At 47.1% G+C, this 17,494-nt stretch overlaps 1 protein-coding gene and 1 long non-coding RNA gene across 2 annotated transcripts in view; one reads left to right on the top strand and one right to left on the bottom strand.

Moving 5' to 3' along the window:
- Positions 1 to 17,494, bottom strand: part of Kif6 (kinesin family member 6) — a 319,301-nt gene that overhangs the window by 36,954 nt on the left and 264,853 nt on the right. The window contains exon 16 of the mRNA XM_031347801.1: positions 3,605 to 3,655. Coding sequence (XP_031203661.1) covers positions 3,605 to 3,655 — 51 coding nt within the window. The remainder of the gene's footprint in view (positions 1 to 3,604; positions 3,656 to 17,494) is intronic.
- Positions 9,368 to 15,526, top strand: LOC116074907. Its single transcript, XR_004112338.1, has 2 exons — positions 9,368 to 9,506; positions 15,272 to 15,526. It is a non-coding gene; the product is annotated as an uncharacterized LOC116074907 (long non-coding RNA).

The raw sequence follows: 17,494 nt of genomic DNA, 5'->3' as shown, positions 1-17,494 counted from the left end.
AAAAAAAAAAAAAACCCAAAAAACAAAAAACAAAAAACCAACAAGAACAAACCCCTGTTCCCTCCCCTCTCCCCCTTCCCACTGGACACCCCACCCTCTCCAGCTTATTGGTCCTGGCATTCCCCTACACTGGGGCATAGAACCTTCACAGGACCAAGGGCATCTCCTCCCACTGATGACCGACTTGGCCATCCTCTAGTATACACATGCTGCTGGAGCCATGAGTTGCCCCCCCATGTGTACTCTTTGGTTGGTGGTTTAGTCCCTGGGAGCTCTGAGGGTACTAGTTAGTTCATATTGTTGTTCGTCCTAAGGGGCTGCAAACCCTTCAGCTCCTTGGGTCCTTTCTCTAGCTCCTTCATTGGGAACCCTGTACTCAGTTCAATGGATGGCTGTGAGCCTCTACTTCTGTGTTAGTCAGGTACTGTCAGAGCCTCTCAGGAGACAGCTATATAAGGTTGGCTTGCCCATCCTTCAGTCTCTGCTCCATAGTTAGTCTCTGCAACTCCTTCCATGGGTATTTTGTTGTAGATGTTCTTTTAAGTGGCTGGTGACATGTCTCTTCAAGGCCACCTTGGATTTCTCAGGCTGCCACATCCAGGTGGCTCACAGGGCTGGGTGCTGTTTGTGCCTCATGCCAAAGTCTTCAAGAGTTTCCTTGTCCATTGATTTTCTAAAGAACCAAGGTTGTGAGGAAGTTTGAGTTCCTGCATATACCTCGGGCAGGTGATCTGTATCTGTAGCCAGACAAGGGAGGTGAAAACCTTGAGCACACATGTGTGAACGCACACACATGTAGCACATGTGTGAGCACACACATGTAGCACACGTGTGAACACACACACATGTAGCACACATGTGTGAACACACACATGTAGCACACATGTGTGAACACACACATGTAGCCGACCTCATGGGTGCTTGTCTGTATTGCCAATATGTCGGCGCTGTGTTAGCAAAAGGCCCCAAAGCCCATGTTTAGAAGATCTGCCTATCCATTTGATGTAATTCTCCCACCATAGCTGACTCTGAGCTGTTGCATGGTGTTGCACCAGAGGAAACAGACCAACATGCACTGTGCAGGCCACATCCACCCCTGAAGAGGCAGTGTAGCTTCAGATAACGTCAAAAGCACAGCTAATAATTAGCAAAGACTGAAATTCACGTGTTTGTTGCTTTTGCTTCAAAATATAATGCAACTCTAAATTTACATTATTTGATTCTCAACATTAGCTGTATTGAGTAACAGCACTCCATATTCTTGACACACCCCAGTCAGGTCTTGTGACATGGAGTAAGCTGGCTCCAGGACAGCCCTGGGTGTGGCTTCCTTCATCAAAGCAATGATCTCTTTCAAACAATGCCTCTTATATCATCACTAAAACTATTTTCTTTGGGACACAGGGTTGATTTTGTGTGAATTTCTTTGGACACCCATTTGCTTTTCCATATAGTGATGTGTTCTTCTGTAGGATGTCTGGGCCAACCTTCCCTGCTTAGTTTCCAGGGTACTCCCAATCAGTCACCCAACCATCCTCCATAGAAACCTAGGAACATACAGCAATACTGATGCCTCATGCCTCAAAGTGAAGGGTGAGGCAAAGTAAGGAGGTGGAGGGAGCGCGGACCAACGACAGCAGACACCCACTGTCTGGTCACTGCCTAACTCTTGCACTGGAAGCCCAAAAGACAGGATGTGACTGACAGCAGGCAGCAGACCATGCCAACATACTAGGAGTGCTACTTATTTTCCCGAAGCCCTCTGCCCTAGTTTTTGACACAAGTGCCAGCCGTAGATTGAGGGTGAAGGAGAGGGTGAAGCTCCCTTCACAGACAAGAACCCCTTCTGTACTGGGGTCACTCAGGGCCACAGATTTAGACAGTCCTCTAAAGCACTTGGACAGCAACCAGGAGTCAGGTCCCTAATACTGGGAACTACTAACACCTGGTCTCTATTGGGATAATGCGGTTCTAAAGTCAACAGGTCTTTCTGAAGCTCTTAATTAGACTTCAAGCCAGAGTGCCTTGCATTTGAAGTTTGCTAATGGCTTCAGGCACAGCTGGCCCTGCTGACCCTGACACCTGTGTAGTGTGGAAGGTCCCAGGGAGGCAGGCAGAGAAATTAAGGCACAGGATTTCTGAGAATACTCAGGAAGGCCCAGAGGTTGCTTGTCCTAGTAGGGAGGGTCAGACCAGGGAGGTTCTGAGCTGGGGAGCACAGAGGACAGAGCAGCCCTTACCTGCCAGCCCATGACCACAAAGTTTGGGCATGCTTTTCCTGGTCCAAGGTAAAAACCACCTCTTGAATGAATGGCATTTCTAAGTTGGTGTCTCCTCTAATGAGTCAACACTATGAAGGCTAGAGAAGACCCCTGTGTGAGGGACAGTTGGGATGGCTCCAGTCCAGTGACATGCCCAGGGTGAGCACAGGGTACTGGGTACTGGGTTTCTTCAATACAGGACTCAGGCTATCACAAGGGGGAGCCCCTCATTTGTCATAAAAAATGATTGAGTCCTAACCAGTTGGAAAGAGAGGTGGCTTTTCCAGAGATTTGTGTCACTATTCTCCAGGCAATTTCATTGAGTTCCAAATCAAAAGAGACACTTCCAGCATCTGTCTGCCACTGCAGGTGCAGGGGGGTCCCTTGGGAAATGACCATGTGGGTTTAGTGTTGACATTATCAATGCACTCAAGCGAGTCGACCATTGTTGTAGGGTGGGAATCAGAGGAATGTTCAGAGAGACCTGGGGTCCTTGTCTGGTTCTAGCCAGCCCTAGCCCCATGACAGGCAGGCCACTGGATCTGCCCCATCTGGTTGATGCTTCAATTTCTCATGAATGTGGTAATGAAGAAAAGACTGGAGACACTGGTGAATTGGTCACTGTTTTTACCGTAGGCTGCTGTGTAGGATGGATCAGTCCTACCCCTAGAAGGCTCAGAATATCACTTTTGAGGAGCAGAGTTCAGGTTGTGATGGGACAGGAGAATTTGGGGGGATAAGGAAGCAGCTAAAAGGGTTGCGAACATCCAGGTGCAAGCACACAGTCTAGGACATTGGTTTGCTTAGAGAAGGTACGCAGACCCCAGTCTTTGGCTTCCTTCAACTTTCAAGGTGTTTAGGACTTGTTGTTTGGATAAATTGGTTTTGGGCACTCATCCAGAGGCTCTGCAGTGCACACCCCCTCCATCCTTCATCCAGAGGCTCTGCAGTGCACACCCCCTTCATCCTTCATCCAGAGGCTCTGCAGTGCACACCCTCTCCATCCTTCATCCAGAGGCTCTGCAGTGCACACCCCTCCATCCTGAGGCTCTGCAGTGCACACCCCCTCCATCCTTCATCCAGAGGCTCTGCAGTGCACACCCCCTCCATCCTGAGGCTCTGCAGTGCACACCCCCTCCATCCTTCATCCTGAGGCTCTGCAGTGCACACCCCCTTCATCCTTCATCCTGAGTGCACTGCAGTGCACACCCCCTTCATCCTTCATCCTGAGGCTCTGCAGTGCACACCCCCTCCATCCTGAGGCTCTGCAGTGCACACCCCCTCCATCCTGAGGGCTCTGCAGTGCACACCCCCTTCTTCCTGAGGCTCTGCAGTGTACTCACCAAGAGCTACTTGCTGTAGGTGCCGCTGGTTGATGGCATCTTTTAGCTGACCTGTCAGAGACACAAAGAAAAACCACCAGAGTGTTTCCAACAGGCTGAGAGAAGACGTCACTTTAGGAGAACCTGGCTGGCAAACTGAGGCAGAAAAAAAAAGTCCAGAGTTGGGGGGACCCTGGCAGGCACAGCTTGGAGTGAGAGCCCTTCTGTATCCCAGATTGTATTGGAAAGGAGAATATGAAGATGGGCGTTAGAGAATCAGCCTGAATCTCACCTTGGGGGTCAATCATCTTATGGTTTAATCATGTAAGCCTGTCATTCACAATCTTTGCTAGGGCCCTGATCTCTTAAATAATCCATTATTAATAAAGAAGGAGGGAGGATATAGTCCTTTAATAACTTAGAAGAACCGCTCTTCAATCCAGTCATTTTTTTTTTAAAGCTGTATGAAAAGTTGATTGCAGGTTATGAAGCACATATAATTCTGGGTCATGTTAGATGGAGGTCCACAAGAGTCACAGAGTTCTGTGGAACTGGGATCAGAGTGTGACATTTATTCTGGGTGCTTCTTTCACAGGAGACGTTTGCAATTGGAAAATGTTCAGCAGAGGGGCGAGGAGATGGCTCAGTTGGTAAAGTGCTCATTGAACAAATAGCATACTCAGAACCCACACAAAAAGCTTGGCATTGTACCCCACCCAGCACTGGAGAGTCAGAGATATGAGGTCCCTGAAGCTTATTGGCCAGGCAGACTACTGAATCAGTGAGCTCCAGGTTCAGTGAAAGAGCTTGTCTCAAAAATATGAGGGGGGAAGTGATGGAGAGATATCCAACACCAACCTCTCTCCCTCTCTCCCTCTGTCCTTCTCCCTCTCTCTCTCTCTCTCTCTCTCTCTCTCTCTCTCTCTGTCACACACACACACACACACACACACACACACACACACACAGAGAGAGAGAGAGAGAGAGAGAGAGAGAGAGAGAGAAAATATCCAGAAGATGGTGACTGGGAGGTGATAGGTCAGAGGTCATGCTCTGTGAGGATTTTTGAGGTTACCTGATATACTTTGATGGAGAAGAAAGACAAGGAGCTGGGATGAGAACTTCCTAGATAAAGCAGTGGCGTGTGGATGCTTTATTCTGTTTAACTTGGGAGTGGGTGCATACGGAAGTCAAGCCATAGGAGGGCCAACTTGGGAGCTCAGGAGGAGGAAACAGTTCACAATTGGGTGTTCTCAGGCAGTCCTACTGTCCCAGGACAGCAGCAACAAGAACCTCTCAAAAGCACCAAGCAAGAGCATTTTGTGGGTTACTAGGATGAAAATTCCCATCCTTAGAGGATTTGGGAATTGGTGACTCTGGGCTTCCTCTATCTTGAAAATCCTAAAGTTGGGGGCTTGAGACCTGGGCAGTTCTTGGGTTAGTGTGAGATATAACACACTCATTTTAACTTAATGCGGTTTAGAGCATGTCCCAAGTGGGAACTGAGATCTGGACACTGGGGGGAGCTGGTGAGCCTCACTGATCCTTTGTCTACAGCTCCACTGTGATGATGAGTAGACAGTGTGTTCATGGGAGACCTGATCATTTAGGAGAGTGTTAGGCGATGCTAAGATGGAGAAGGATGTCACAGCTCATTCAGCCATTCAGCTTAACTCCAACCAAAAGAACGAGCTAGACCCCTTTCCCCAACCAGTTTCACAGAGAAAGCCGTAGAGAATAAATTATTCCTGTGGAGTCCATACCTGCTTCACTTCCCCTTCCAGAACTGAGAGGATTATTTCTGGTTGGCAGGGAGGGTGCCACACTCTCCCCAGCTTGATGGCCCCTCCAGGTTAAGCATCAACAGTTCTTCAGTGATCCCTGAGGTGGGGGTGGATCACTGCTTCCAGGTATGTGATCACCTAGGGGCGGTGGTCCTCCATCCTCCTAATGCTTCAAACCTTAATACAGTTCTTCATGCTGTGGTGATCCCCAACCATAAAATTATTTTTGTTGCTGCTGCATAACTGTAATTTTGCTACTGTTATGAATTGGAATGTAAAATGTATCAGTAAATCATAATTGTAAAATGAAATCTGATATGAGGGACATCTGATATCTTACCCCTTGGAAAGGGTTGTTTAACCCCCAGAAGGGTGGAGGCTCCCAGACTGAGAAGCACTGACCTATGGTGAGGGCCTCAGGTACCTGTAGGGCTGTGTACTGCCCTACACTGGAGAAGGGTATAGACTAAGAGGGAGCTGAGGGCCGGTCTGAGCACTAATTGCTCCCCAGTTCTAAGTAGGGGAGGGTGAATGAATCACTGGAAGTGTGCTGGGGGCTGGGATGAAACCTGGCTTTGAATGATTGCATTTTCATGTGCATACAATTTTTCTTCTCTTAAAGGAACATAATGGTTTAATTACAGAAAATGAAGATTTAAAAAAAATGGTTTCTCATGTTATTCCTAAGCTGTAACTATCAAAGCAGCATTTCTTTAAGTTGTATTGCATTAGGTCGTTAAGTTTTAGAAGCAGACGATGGGGCTGCTGACTTACGTTTCATTAAAAACCCAGTAAATAAAATTTAGCTTGGTATTAGGACAGACCTTCCAGCAACTTCTGGAATGATCCTGAACGCACTTCTGCTGTTTTGTACTATGTACTTATGGGAAGCTATACTAAAGAGTCAGCCCTGAAAACATACATACAAGCAACATTATATGGACTGAGTAGTTAGTATTTACATTTAAGTAAAAAGGGGCATGAAAAAGATGGGAGACATATGGGATAATTTTGAGGGAAGAATGGGAAGGGAGAAATGATGTAATTATATTAAATGTTAAAGAATAAAAAATTAAGATGGAAATTAAAAGGGGAACCCTGCTTTGAAGCCCCAAATCCTCCCAGGAAAACTCCCTCCCAATGTTCTGAAGAAAGAATCTCTCCGATGTGCCCAACAACGCACCCCTCCCCCATGCCTCCTCTCAACCTGTCCTTCCTTACCACAGCAGCAAGTGTCCCAGCAGTCATCTCCAGTCCCCTGCTTCCCACGGCAATGATGGCTGCCCAGGCCTGAGGGGAGCAGGCTTTAGCAGACTAAGAAGAGTAAGGATTTCCTATAGGCCCTGGCTTGCTCATGTAAATGAAAAGGGAAGATTGGACCAGGACTGTGAATTCTCTAAAATCTACACACATGCAAATGTGCTCTCAGAATAAGGCATCCCTAAGGGACAAAAGAGTGGGCCTTTATACCGTCCCATAATGACATGATAAAGGCAGGTGTAAAGTGTGACTCCCTATGCTCAGGTTGGCTGAGCTGACTGACATCCCCCACCATATGGCATTCAGGCTGGGAGAGCCATAGCCCCAAATTAGCGTCCAAAAATAGCCTTATGGCTGACACCTAATTATACTTGCCAGCAGAGGCATTCTTCAGGCAAAGATAACAGTCTCTCTAATCGGCAGGATCTTGCAGCTCCATGGGTTTTGGCAAAGGAGGAGCTGAGGGGGATTGCAGAATTCGCTCAGCATGAGGCTTGCTGTCATTACTACAGTGATAAATTTGTGGGTTTTGGCCAGGATTCCTGGATATTTTCCCTGTGTAGAGGTAGGGAAGAGATGAGACAGAAACTGAGGAGTCCCTGCCTAGGCAGGAGACAGCCTGAGAGGGAAGCATTGGACCCAGATTGGGGCAAGACTTAACCAGTAGGGTATGACTTACAATGTTATGTGCAAGAAATGCCTTTTTCCCTCTGAGGCAGTCATCGAAGGGGTGGGTGTCAGTGGGGGCAGATGGGGTACTCTAAGCCTGTACCCCCCTCTAGAAACACTCTAGAGATGTGGGGCCTTGGGGCACTCAATCAGATCAGAGCACATGGAGGGTGAGTTGTAGGTGGTAGGGATGGATTCTCTGGACCCGAGCAGTCCCTGGGACAAGTGTTATCATCATGGAGAAACAAAGCTGACTCCACATCCTGGCACTTGCTGTGTTTAGGAGGCAAGAGTTTTCCTTAAGCCTCGTGCTTGGTTTCGAATGTAAACTAGCTTGAGATCCCTCACTAAGTGGAAGCTGGTCCTGAGGACCGCAGTTCACTTAAGATTGTAGCAGCAAGGCTTTGCAGGCAGCTCTTGTAAGGACTCCCTTCCCGCCCTGCCTCCCTGCTTTCCCCACTACTTCCTCCTTCCCTCCCTTCCTCCCTCTCTCCTTTGCTCCCTTCTTCCCTCTCTCCTTTCCTCCATGCCTCCCTCTCCTCCTCCTTCCCTCCCTTCCTCCCTCTCTCCTTCCCTCTCTTCTTCCTTCCCTCCCTTCTACTCTCCCTCCTCCCCTCCCTCCCTCCCCCCTTCTCTTCCTCAACCTCCTTCCTTCTTTTCCTTCCCTGCTTTTTAGAGATAGTTTCTCACTATGTAGCTTTGGCTGACTGTTCTGGAACTCTCTATGGAGTAGACTAGGTTGGCCTTGAAATCACTGAGCTCTGCCTCCCTCTGCCTCATGAGTGCCAGGACTATAGGTGTGAGCCACCAAGCCCTGTTCTTCTAGGGATTCTGGGATGCTATGCCACACTGAAGATGCTTGCATTGCTACCAAGCATACGTATTCATCACTTGTCATTTAGTGCTATGTCTAAAGTGCCAGGTGACACAGGGCAGTAGGGTACACCAGGAAGCCAGCACACTACAGGAGTCAGGGAATTGCTGGTCTACACGCCCTTTCTAAGGTGTCAAACATGGCTGACTTTGTTCATCCATGGTGACTGCTCTCTTAATTCCCTTTCATCACTATAATAAGGTACCAGGGGCAGGCTAACTTTATAAGTCAAAGAGGGTTTTAGCTCATTGTTTCATAGCTGAGGATCCAAATAGAGCCATGCAGGTTCTGATGAGGGCCCCTCCTTGGTGACATTACATCATGGCAGATGGCAGTGGTGGAAGAGAGTGGAGAAAGTCATGCTGCCAAACAGGAAGCCAGAAAGAGGCCGGGATGCTACATCAAGTTATCAAGTCCCTTCTTGATAATAGGCCACCGAGCACCTGGAGACTTCCCGCTGACCTCTAGCTCCCCTGGCTGCAGGCATAGCTCAGCAGATAAACACCTGACCAAGGTTTTGATCCCCAGAGCCCACTTAAAAAGTCAGGAATGGTAGGATATGCCTGTAACCCCTCTTGGAGGCCTCTGAAGGGTGAGCAGGCCCAGGTGAGAAAATTCCTGTCAAGAAAACAAACAGGCAGAGCACAGTGATCAAGGAAAATCAGCTACCTCCCACTTCAGGCCTCCACATGTAGGTATCTATATGCACTCATACACAAACATCTTTCCCCCAAAAGAAGATTCCACAGGAACCTCACATCCTACCCACTTCAGTAGCTGTCTTTCTAATATAGCACATAGGTTGGATGAAGCTAAGTTCTGTATCATTTTGTAGGTAGTGGAGATGAGTTATGTAGTGTAACAGCTCCTGCCATAAGTTAAGCATTCCTTCACACAGGAAGCGCCTTAAACAGGAAGATAACTCGAAATAGCTTCAGGAAGTTCCTAAAACTGAGCAGATTCACTAGGCCCCTCCCAGTCCGAGTAAAGGAAGCTGAGCTGCCAAGAAGACTCACAGACAAGCCAATCTACAAATAAAGACTCTGATATAGGTGTCTGTGAGTCTCTGATATAGGTGTCTGCTCCTATAAGCAATCCCTAAAATCCATTGTTTCATCACATTTAAGTTTGGTGGTATCTGTGCTTTGGTCTGTTGTGGGCTTCATATCTGGGGTGAGTAGATTGTATGTGTGTGTGTGTGTGTGTGTGTGTTGCTGTGTATGTGTGTGCGCGCATGCTTGTGTATGTGTTGTGTGTGTGTTAAGTCTCTTCAGGAAATGTTCTGCCACACAACGGTTCAAATCTCAACTTCTCAGTAGGTGCTTTACAACTGTAGGTAGGTTTTAATTTCATCATTTGAAAAATTGAGTGGATATTACTGAAGTGACATGTGTTTGACCATATCTGAAGATGCCTGGTGTGTGTGTGTATGTTGGGTGTGTACAAATAGGTATATGTAATATATCACCTAATTTTAGATATCAAGGTTAATATTTAGCATCAGGAAGTTCCTGAAAGTAACAGGAAGCCTAGTGAATCTGGCTAAATGGAGACCACACAGTTTCCATGATGGACCCTCAAAGGCCAAGCTGCGGATGCTAAGGCAATGGTAGACGTTCTGGAGTGGGAGGGGTGATTTAAGAAAGGCTATAACTTAACTAGATACAGAAAAGAGCTGGGGTGTCCAGGAGGGTTGCACATGTGTGCTACAAAGACAGGTACAGTGCACACGCAGCAGAGGAGGAGGGGCTGAGGGATCCCACCTATTCTGCAGGCAGACATTAGATCTCGCCATCCAGATGGTGGTGGGAGGAAGCAAAAGTGGAGAGGGATGCAATGCATTCCTACTAGAGTGTGGGGTCCCAGATAACCCAGGGACTCAGGAGCCAGGTAAAAATGTAGTCTTCTGTCTGCGTATACCATAGGTGAGCCTCACAAGCCTTAGAACTGGGGCATCGGAAGAATGGATCTACTATGCTCCCTGCCTGAAGGGAGGGGCTTGCTCGGCAACAGGAGGTCATGGTTGAGGTTCTGACTCCATAATGCTGAGGAGGCCAGTTTCTCTGTAATAACAATGAAGATCTGAGATAACCAGCACATTAGATCCCTCGGAGCGGTTTGTAAAAATAATGGGCCTGGGATAAATTAAATGTGTAATCCTTAGATGGATTTCCAACAAACAGAAGTATGTAAATCCTTTGAAGGCTTACAATTAGACAATTCATCCTCTCACTAATGTAGCTAATGTATAGCTCATCGGGCTTGTTAGTATAATTTTAAAGTCTGTTGAGGCAGGGACGCCATCTCTGCTCAGTACAGCTGTAGTTCAGGAAACACAAAAGAACAGCAAGAAGGCTTTGCTGGCTTAGGCTCCAAGGCATGCTTCTGAAGTCGGGAAGCAGAGCAGAAATCGACAATGGTGAACTGAGCAGGAGCCTGGAACCCGCCAGGCTTCTTGGCTCCAGAAAGAGGAAGATAACTGGAAGTGCACTGTGCAAAACAGTGGTGAGAGCCAGGCTCAAGGGTGAGACTGTGGGCTGAGGTGAGGCTCCTGCCACCATCCTGAAGGGAAGAGGCCTGGAGGTGGGAGGAAAACAACATGCTTGAAGCTTTGTTTGAGGGGCTCTGGCTCCTACCCCACTGCAAGCCCCAGGATGGAGAAAGAGGGCAGAGGAAGGGAGGAAGAGAGGCAGGTGAACCAGTCCAGCTTCCCTCATGCTGCTAGGCCCAGCTGCTCAGCATCTCTACAGCAGGAGCTGCAATGACCAGGTAGCATTGTGAGGCAGTCCTCCTGATTGTCTCTGTCAGAGCTGCCTCTGGTTGGGGGAGGGGCTGGAGGCTCCATCAGCAGGGAGGAGTGGTCATAAAGAGAAAGAGCCAGGGCAGTGAGTTGGGTGTGTCTCAGGAAAAAGAGGGGAGCACAGGAAGGCTGATACAATCTACACGCACAATGTTAGAAAGAAGAGCTAAGTCAACAGGCAAGTCACAAGTGGGCTACAAGAGAGGTTTATTTGACAGGCAGGTAGAATTTTATGGAGATAGAAGTCCAGAGACCTGGGCTGTCTTCTTTGAAGGCTTAAAATCAGACAATTCACCCCCAAATAATGTTTGAATAAGCCCTTGCCAAACCCATCTCCCACTCCACTCCCTTCTCCCTCTCCCTCCCTTCCTCCTCTCTTCCCTTCTCTCTCTCTCTCTCTCTCTCTCTCTCTCTCTCTCTCTGCCTACACATCAGAATGTAGCTACTGCTCCAGTGTCACCCTGCATGCCACCATGATCCCTGACATGATGGAAATAGACTAAACCCCTGAAGCTGTAAACAGACCCCCAATTAAACACTTTCTCTTATAATAGTTGTCTTGTTGAAGGTGTCTCTTCTCAGCAATAGAAAATGACTAAGACAATATGCGTGTGCATATGTATGTATGTAAGATTTTTACAGCACCCAGTTAGTCCTGAAACTTGCTATGATGACCAGGCTGCCCTTGAACCTACAGGAATTTACCTGTTTCTGTCTCCTGAGTGCTGGGATTAAAGGCATGTGCCATCACGGTCAGTTTTGTACATATGTATTTTTATCCCCATGCCTCATGACTCTTTTCTCACTCTCCTTTTCTCTCAGTAGCAACCATTCTAATAGGCTTGATGTAAATTCACTTATCATCTGTATCCTTACAATTTGTTTCAAAGTTTCCTGTGTAATGTTCAAGCTATGGAAGTAATGTCCGTTAAGCCCAGCTACTCGGTAAACTGAGGCAGGAGGCTGGCAAGGTCAAGGCCAGCTGGGGGAAGTTAGTGAGACCATGACTCAAAATAAAATGTTACATTGAAAACAATGATGGCTGGGTTCTGTCCCTAGCATTCCTTCTCTTCCATAACACAGACAGATATATGGACAGACAGGTGGATGGATGGATGGACAGATGGACACACACACATACACACTACTGTTAGGCTTCTGATCTTTGCCTATACTCCTCTGTGTGCACCTAGTTCTCAGTTTCTAGCTGCTATAAGCAGCCATGGTGCATTGCTCGGCATTGGACTCTCTCCTTAAGTCTAAACATCTGGGTTGTTCCCATGCTCCCATTCCTCTGGCAGGAAGTGGTATGCGTGACACGGGTTTCTGCTCAGCCGTGGCCTTCTGTGTTTAGTGTGGGTGCTGCCATACTGTCTACACTCCCAACGCAGAGGCTTTAGGGTGTGCTGAGGCTCCTCAAGGACACTGACGATGGCATGAGGTGACTCTCACTGATGGTCAGAATAGCCAGAAACTGGAAACAGCTTGGGGGCCAATGACTGAAGAATGAATGGTAAAAATGTGGTATGCTTACACAATGAAATATTATTAAGCTGTTAAGAAATATGAAAGTAAGAATTTTGCAGGTCAATAGAACTAGAGTGTTGTAGCCCCAGCTCAGAAAGAAAAACATTTGCATGTTTTATCTCTCATATGTAGATGTTAGCATTTGTGCATTAGATCTCTCTGTTTTGTTTAGGATTTTCATGGTAGTTAGGTAGCTTGTTGGGTACCCAGGGAAATCTCCCAAGGAAGGGAAATGAAAAATAAAGAAGAAGGTAGAGTGAGAGGATTATCAGGAGCAGAAGAGAGCAGGATAGAGGAGGGAATATGGGGAGAGGCGACTAATACCACAAGCCTTTTGAAAAGCCATATAGAAATGCACTCCTGCAGAGGCTTCTTATAATACATACGCATGTAAAAGGAGTTTCAGTGAAGTCACCACATAATGTAGAAACAATACCCCCAAGCAGACCCCATATATCACCAAATAAAACCCCCAGTGGCAGGAACAGGTTACATCATCTTGAGTTGTTAGCCAGAGAGGCCCCATAAACTCTCAAACATTACAGACTGTTGACAATGCTATTGGTTGTGCTCCACTTGACTGCAAGACCTTATTGCTGAAGCCACTGCTTACCTGTATCACAGAACATGGAGAAGTCAAGCTGGCGCTCAGCGGCCTCACCTCTACTGACTGGTGTCCATAGAGCTGGAAGGGGCTATGCATGAGGCCAGAGGATAAGAGTAGTCATCACCGTGGCCTGGGGTGAGGCCCAGCAAGACGTCCTAACAGGGCCAAGTGTTAGCATGCTCTTTTCGTTTTGAAAGGGATGGCATGCAGAGGCCATCCTAGCAGTCAAGTGACCCTGGGGCCAGCATCATTAGCTTGGACACCAGGCAGATTGCTAACTGTAACTTGGGGCTGGGTCAGTGCACCTTTGTTTCCTCACCAGAAGAATGGGGACAAGAGTATGTACACGAGGATTGAATAGGGGCCTGCGTGTAAGATGCTTAAAATAGGGGACTAGGGCCTGGCATGCCAAGAACCACATGAGCATCCAAGCTGAGATGGTTGGCAAGGAGGAAAGATGTGGGTGCAAGAGACAGTGCTGGCAGACAAGACTGTGGACTTAGTGAGTGAACATGAAAGACTGTGTGAGTGTGTGAGTGTGTGTATGTGTGAGTGTGTGAGTGTGTGTGTGTGTGTCAGAGAGGGAGTGGGGACTAAATCTAAGCAAGATGAAGACAGGATGGTAGGGTGCTATGGGGAGATGGTTCGGTGGTTAAAGCATTTCCTTGCACATCTGTGAGGACCAGAACTCCAGGCCCCAGAACCCCTAGTAATGACAGGTGAGAGTGGATGGCTTCCTGTAATTCCAGCTTCTAAAGGCCAGGACAGGGGTCCCCAGAGCAAGCAAGGCTAGCTATATTGGAGAGCTCTGGGTTTGACTAGGTAGAAAATCAATCTAGGATGATTGTTCGCACCAACATTGCACCCTCACACAATGCACATACTTGTATATGAGTATTTCCCCCACATGCCAATGTGCATACACACATGTAAAAAGGGAAAGAAAAGGAGACAGACACCAACAGAGCCACAGCACGAGGTTTAGCTGGGAGGGCACAGTTGTAACAACTATTGCTATTGCTTTTGCTCTTTAAAACCCGGAAGAATAAAGGCACAAGGAGAGGCAGCCAAGGCAGTGTAAGAAGAGAAGAAAGGTGGAGTTAGTGTTGTAGGGAGAGGGTGTCTGATTCAACAGAAGGCATGACGGAGAAAAAGGAAATGAAGAAATGGATGGAGGAGCTGGGGAGGAGGCTCAGTAGTTAAGAGCATGTGTTGCTCTTCCAGAGGACCTGGGTTTGGTTCCTAGAACCCACAAGGTAGCTCAGAAGCATCTGGAACTCCAGGGGATCTGACTGATGCTGTCCTTTAGCCTCGTAGGACACTGGGCATGCACGTGAAGGTGCACATACGAGAAAATACTCATGCACATTGTAAATGTTGCAGCTCAGAGGGGAAAGGTATCCTGCTAATCTCGAGCTAAGGAATACCACAAAGTCACACAACAAGCCTCACACAAGAGACTCTGTGAGAGTGATATGAGAGGGTGGCTGCCTCTGCTCGGAAACTGAGCAGAGGCAAGCTTTATATAAGGTTCCTAGTGGGTGGGGTTTTCCAGGGTGGAGATTGGTGGGATTTAAAATTACGTCCAGGGATTGGTGGGATTTGGTGAGTTTACAAACACAGAAGTGGGTTCAAAGCTTTTTCCCTACACACATAAACTAAACTTTATTTTTAAATAAATGAATACATATACAGAGTCCTCTGCTTTGTTAAATTATAGCAAAATCTCTCTCTCTCTCTTTCTCTCTCTCTCTCTCTCTCTCTCTCTCTCTCTCTCTCTCTCTCTCTCTCTCTCTCTCTGTGTGTGTGTGTGTGTGTGTGTGTGTGTGTGTGTGTGTGTGTGTGTGTGTTGGCATCTGGAGAGACCAGAAGTTTCTCTTAGAGCTGGAATTCGAGGTAGTTGTAAGCACCTCAGGTGAGTGCTAGGAACTGAGCTCTGGCTTCTACAAGAGCATCATTAGTCTTCTCTCCAGTCTCAAGGCAAACATTCTAAAGCCTACTCATCCCAAAATGACAGTTCCATTCTCCAGAGGTCGACCATTCTGTTCTTCCATTTAGTATACTAAATGTCATCTGTGATAAAGTAATGCATCCACAGCCCACTCTGAAAGGATTTCTAGAAAATCCCACTGGAGCAAGCAGACTCCCTCTCTTTTTCTTTCTCCAGGGATTCCCCAAAAGATGTTCAACGCCGTGGCCCTCTTGCAAAAGACGGGATCTTCCGTGGTACTTGATGAGGTCCTCAGCCTCGGATAAAGTCAGCATATACCATCCAGGCTCCTGAGATGATATCTCCTTTCTTATCATCTGAACGCTGCACACGGTTTGGGGAGTGTGCTGTGACTGGGAGACTCAGCTTCTTTCTATGGGGTGTTCATTGGGGCTAACCACATAATCATCAGAATTACACAGGACTGGCACATTCGTGTGTGCTTGGCTTTGGTATATGCTCTATTACACTGATGTCACGATTCCATTCTGAGTGAATATTCCACATACACAGTCAGAGGATTAAGTAAATAGGTACATTTGTTAAAAGCTTGAACAGGCATAGAGTGGACAGAGAAGGAAGCATGGGTTTTCTACTCAACATGAACTGGCCCAATACCATGAGGCTGAGAGGTACAGCACCTGGGTTTTATTTGTGTTCCTCACCCACTACAAGACGTCACTTTAGATGCTGGGACGGTCCCACCTCAACTAAGGAGGGACACAGCCAGCTTCCTGGGCCTACCCTAGTAGGGGCACAAACAGAGTCTACCATAGTCTTCCTCTGGATGCCAGGGTGCTGTCTGGGCCAAGGACAAGGCCTGAGTGGTGCCCTCTGATTTTCTGCCATCATCCTTGAGGGTAGAACAGGGCACACTCACTGGGGTGCCTGGGGACATCTACGGTGGGGCAGCTACTTATTTCTAGTGTCCCTCTGTTCACACTGGAAGTTCCTCACTACCTGGAGGCAGGAGGCAGAAGGCAGCACTCATTTCAGCAGAGGGGTCTAAAACCAGCCCTGAACACTCACATGTGAGTTTTGCAAATGTATATAGTTTTAAAAACTTAGATTAAGACATGAAGACTGTCAGTTTAAATTTTTTAATATATACACCACACTCTTCTACTATAAATTAAGACTTGATTCTGTTCATTTTACATTAACTAGTGCTTACAAAAAGCTGGAAGGAAGAAATCCACCCTGGTTCAGGTCAGCAGGGTTCTGTGAACCAATTAGCTCAGCAGAAACATGTGCCTGTAGGAATTTTTCTCCCTATGCAGAAGCTGGACAGCATGACGCACTTGGAAGCACAAAACAAAATAGAAATGGGATCAATTTCCAGGTCTGAAAATCTCTTGGAGAGCTAGAGAGATGGCTCAGCAGTTAAGAGCACTTGTTCTTGCTGAGGACCTGTGTTCAGTTCTCAGCATGCACACGAGGGCTCACAATTGTCTGCAATTTCAGTTCTAAGGCATCTGATGCTCTCTTCTGGCCTGTGGGCGATGAATGCATTCAATGCACACATACACATGCAGGCAAAGTACTAAGATAGATAGATAGATAGATAGATAGATAGATAGATAGATAGATAGATAGATAGATAGATAGATAGATAGATACATACATACATACATACATACATACATACATACATACATACATGGATGGATGGATGGATAGATGGATAATGTTTTTAAAAAGACTGTAGCTCAGTGGTAGAGTGCTTGGGCAATGTGTATAAAGTCCTTCTGAGTTCAGTCCCCAGTAGCAGGAAAAGTAAATGAGTCGCCCCCTTCTTGGTGCATGGATCAGTTGCTTCTTTCTGAAATCATAGTCTAATTTTTAGCAGCCCTTGGCTCTGTGTCTGCAACTGCTTATCATGAGGTTCAGATATGTGAGTGCAACCTGGGCCAATAATTCGTGGGAGCCAAGGAGGGCTGAGCACAAGGGCAGGAGGAGCTGGTGGGAAACTAGGGAATCATGGTTGAGATGCACAGCAGGGAAGTAGAACAGGTCTTCAGAGACAGCTGGGAAGTGAAGACCCGGAGAACTACAGAGGTAGGGCTGGCCTTCAATGGATGATGGAAGGAACATGGGCTTTGGGGACAGTCTAACTAGTGCTGGTCACAGACACCTGCTACCTGCATCCTTGGTTACTTAATACATTTGGGTTTCCTCATTAAAACAAGGTGCTGAGAGGCTGGGGAGACAATGAGTGAAACATTGTTAGGGTGCTTTTGTGTGAGTATATGATGCTGGGGATGGAACCTGGGCTACCTGCATGGGAGGCAAGCGCTCTACCACTGAGCCACACCCTCAGCCCTGTTACTGTCATTCTTTAGTATACTGGCTCTAATATCAAGTTTATTAAATTTAAAGTATATCTCCTTCAAACATGAG

This window comes from Mastomys coucha, unplaced genomic scaffold, assembly GCF_008632895.1.
Source record: "Mastomys coucha isolate ucsf_1 unplaced genomic scaffold, UCSF_Mcou_1 pScaffold3, whole genome shotgun sequence".
Lineage (NCBI taxonomy): Eukaryota > Metazoa > Chordata > Mammalia > Rodentia > Muridae > Mastomys > Mastomys coucha.
This window is presented reverse-complemented; position numbering and strand designations above follow the sequence as displayed.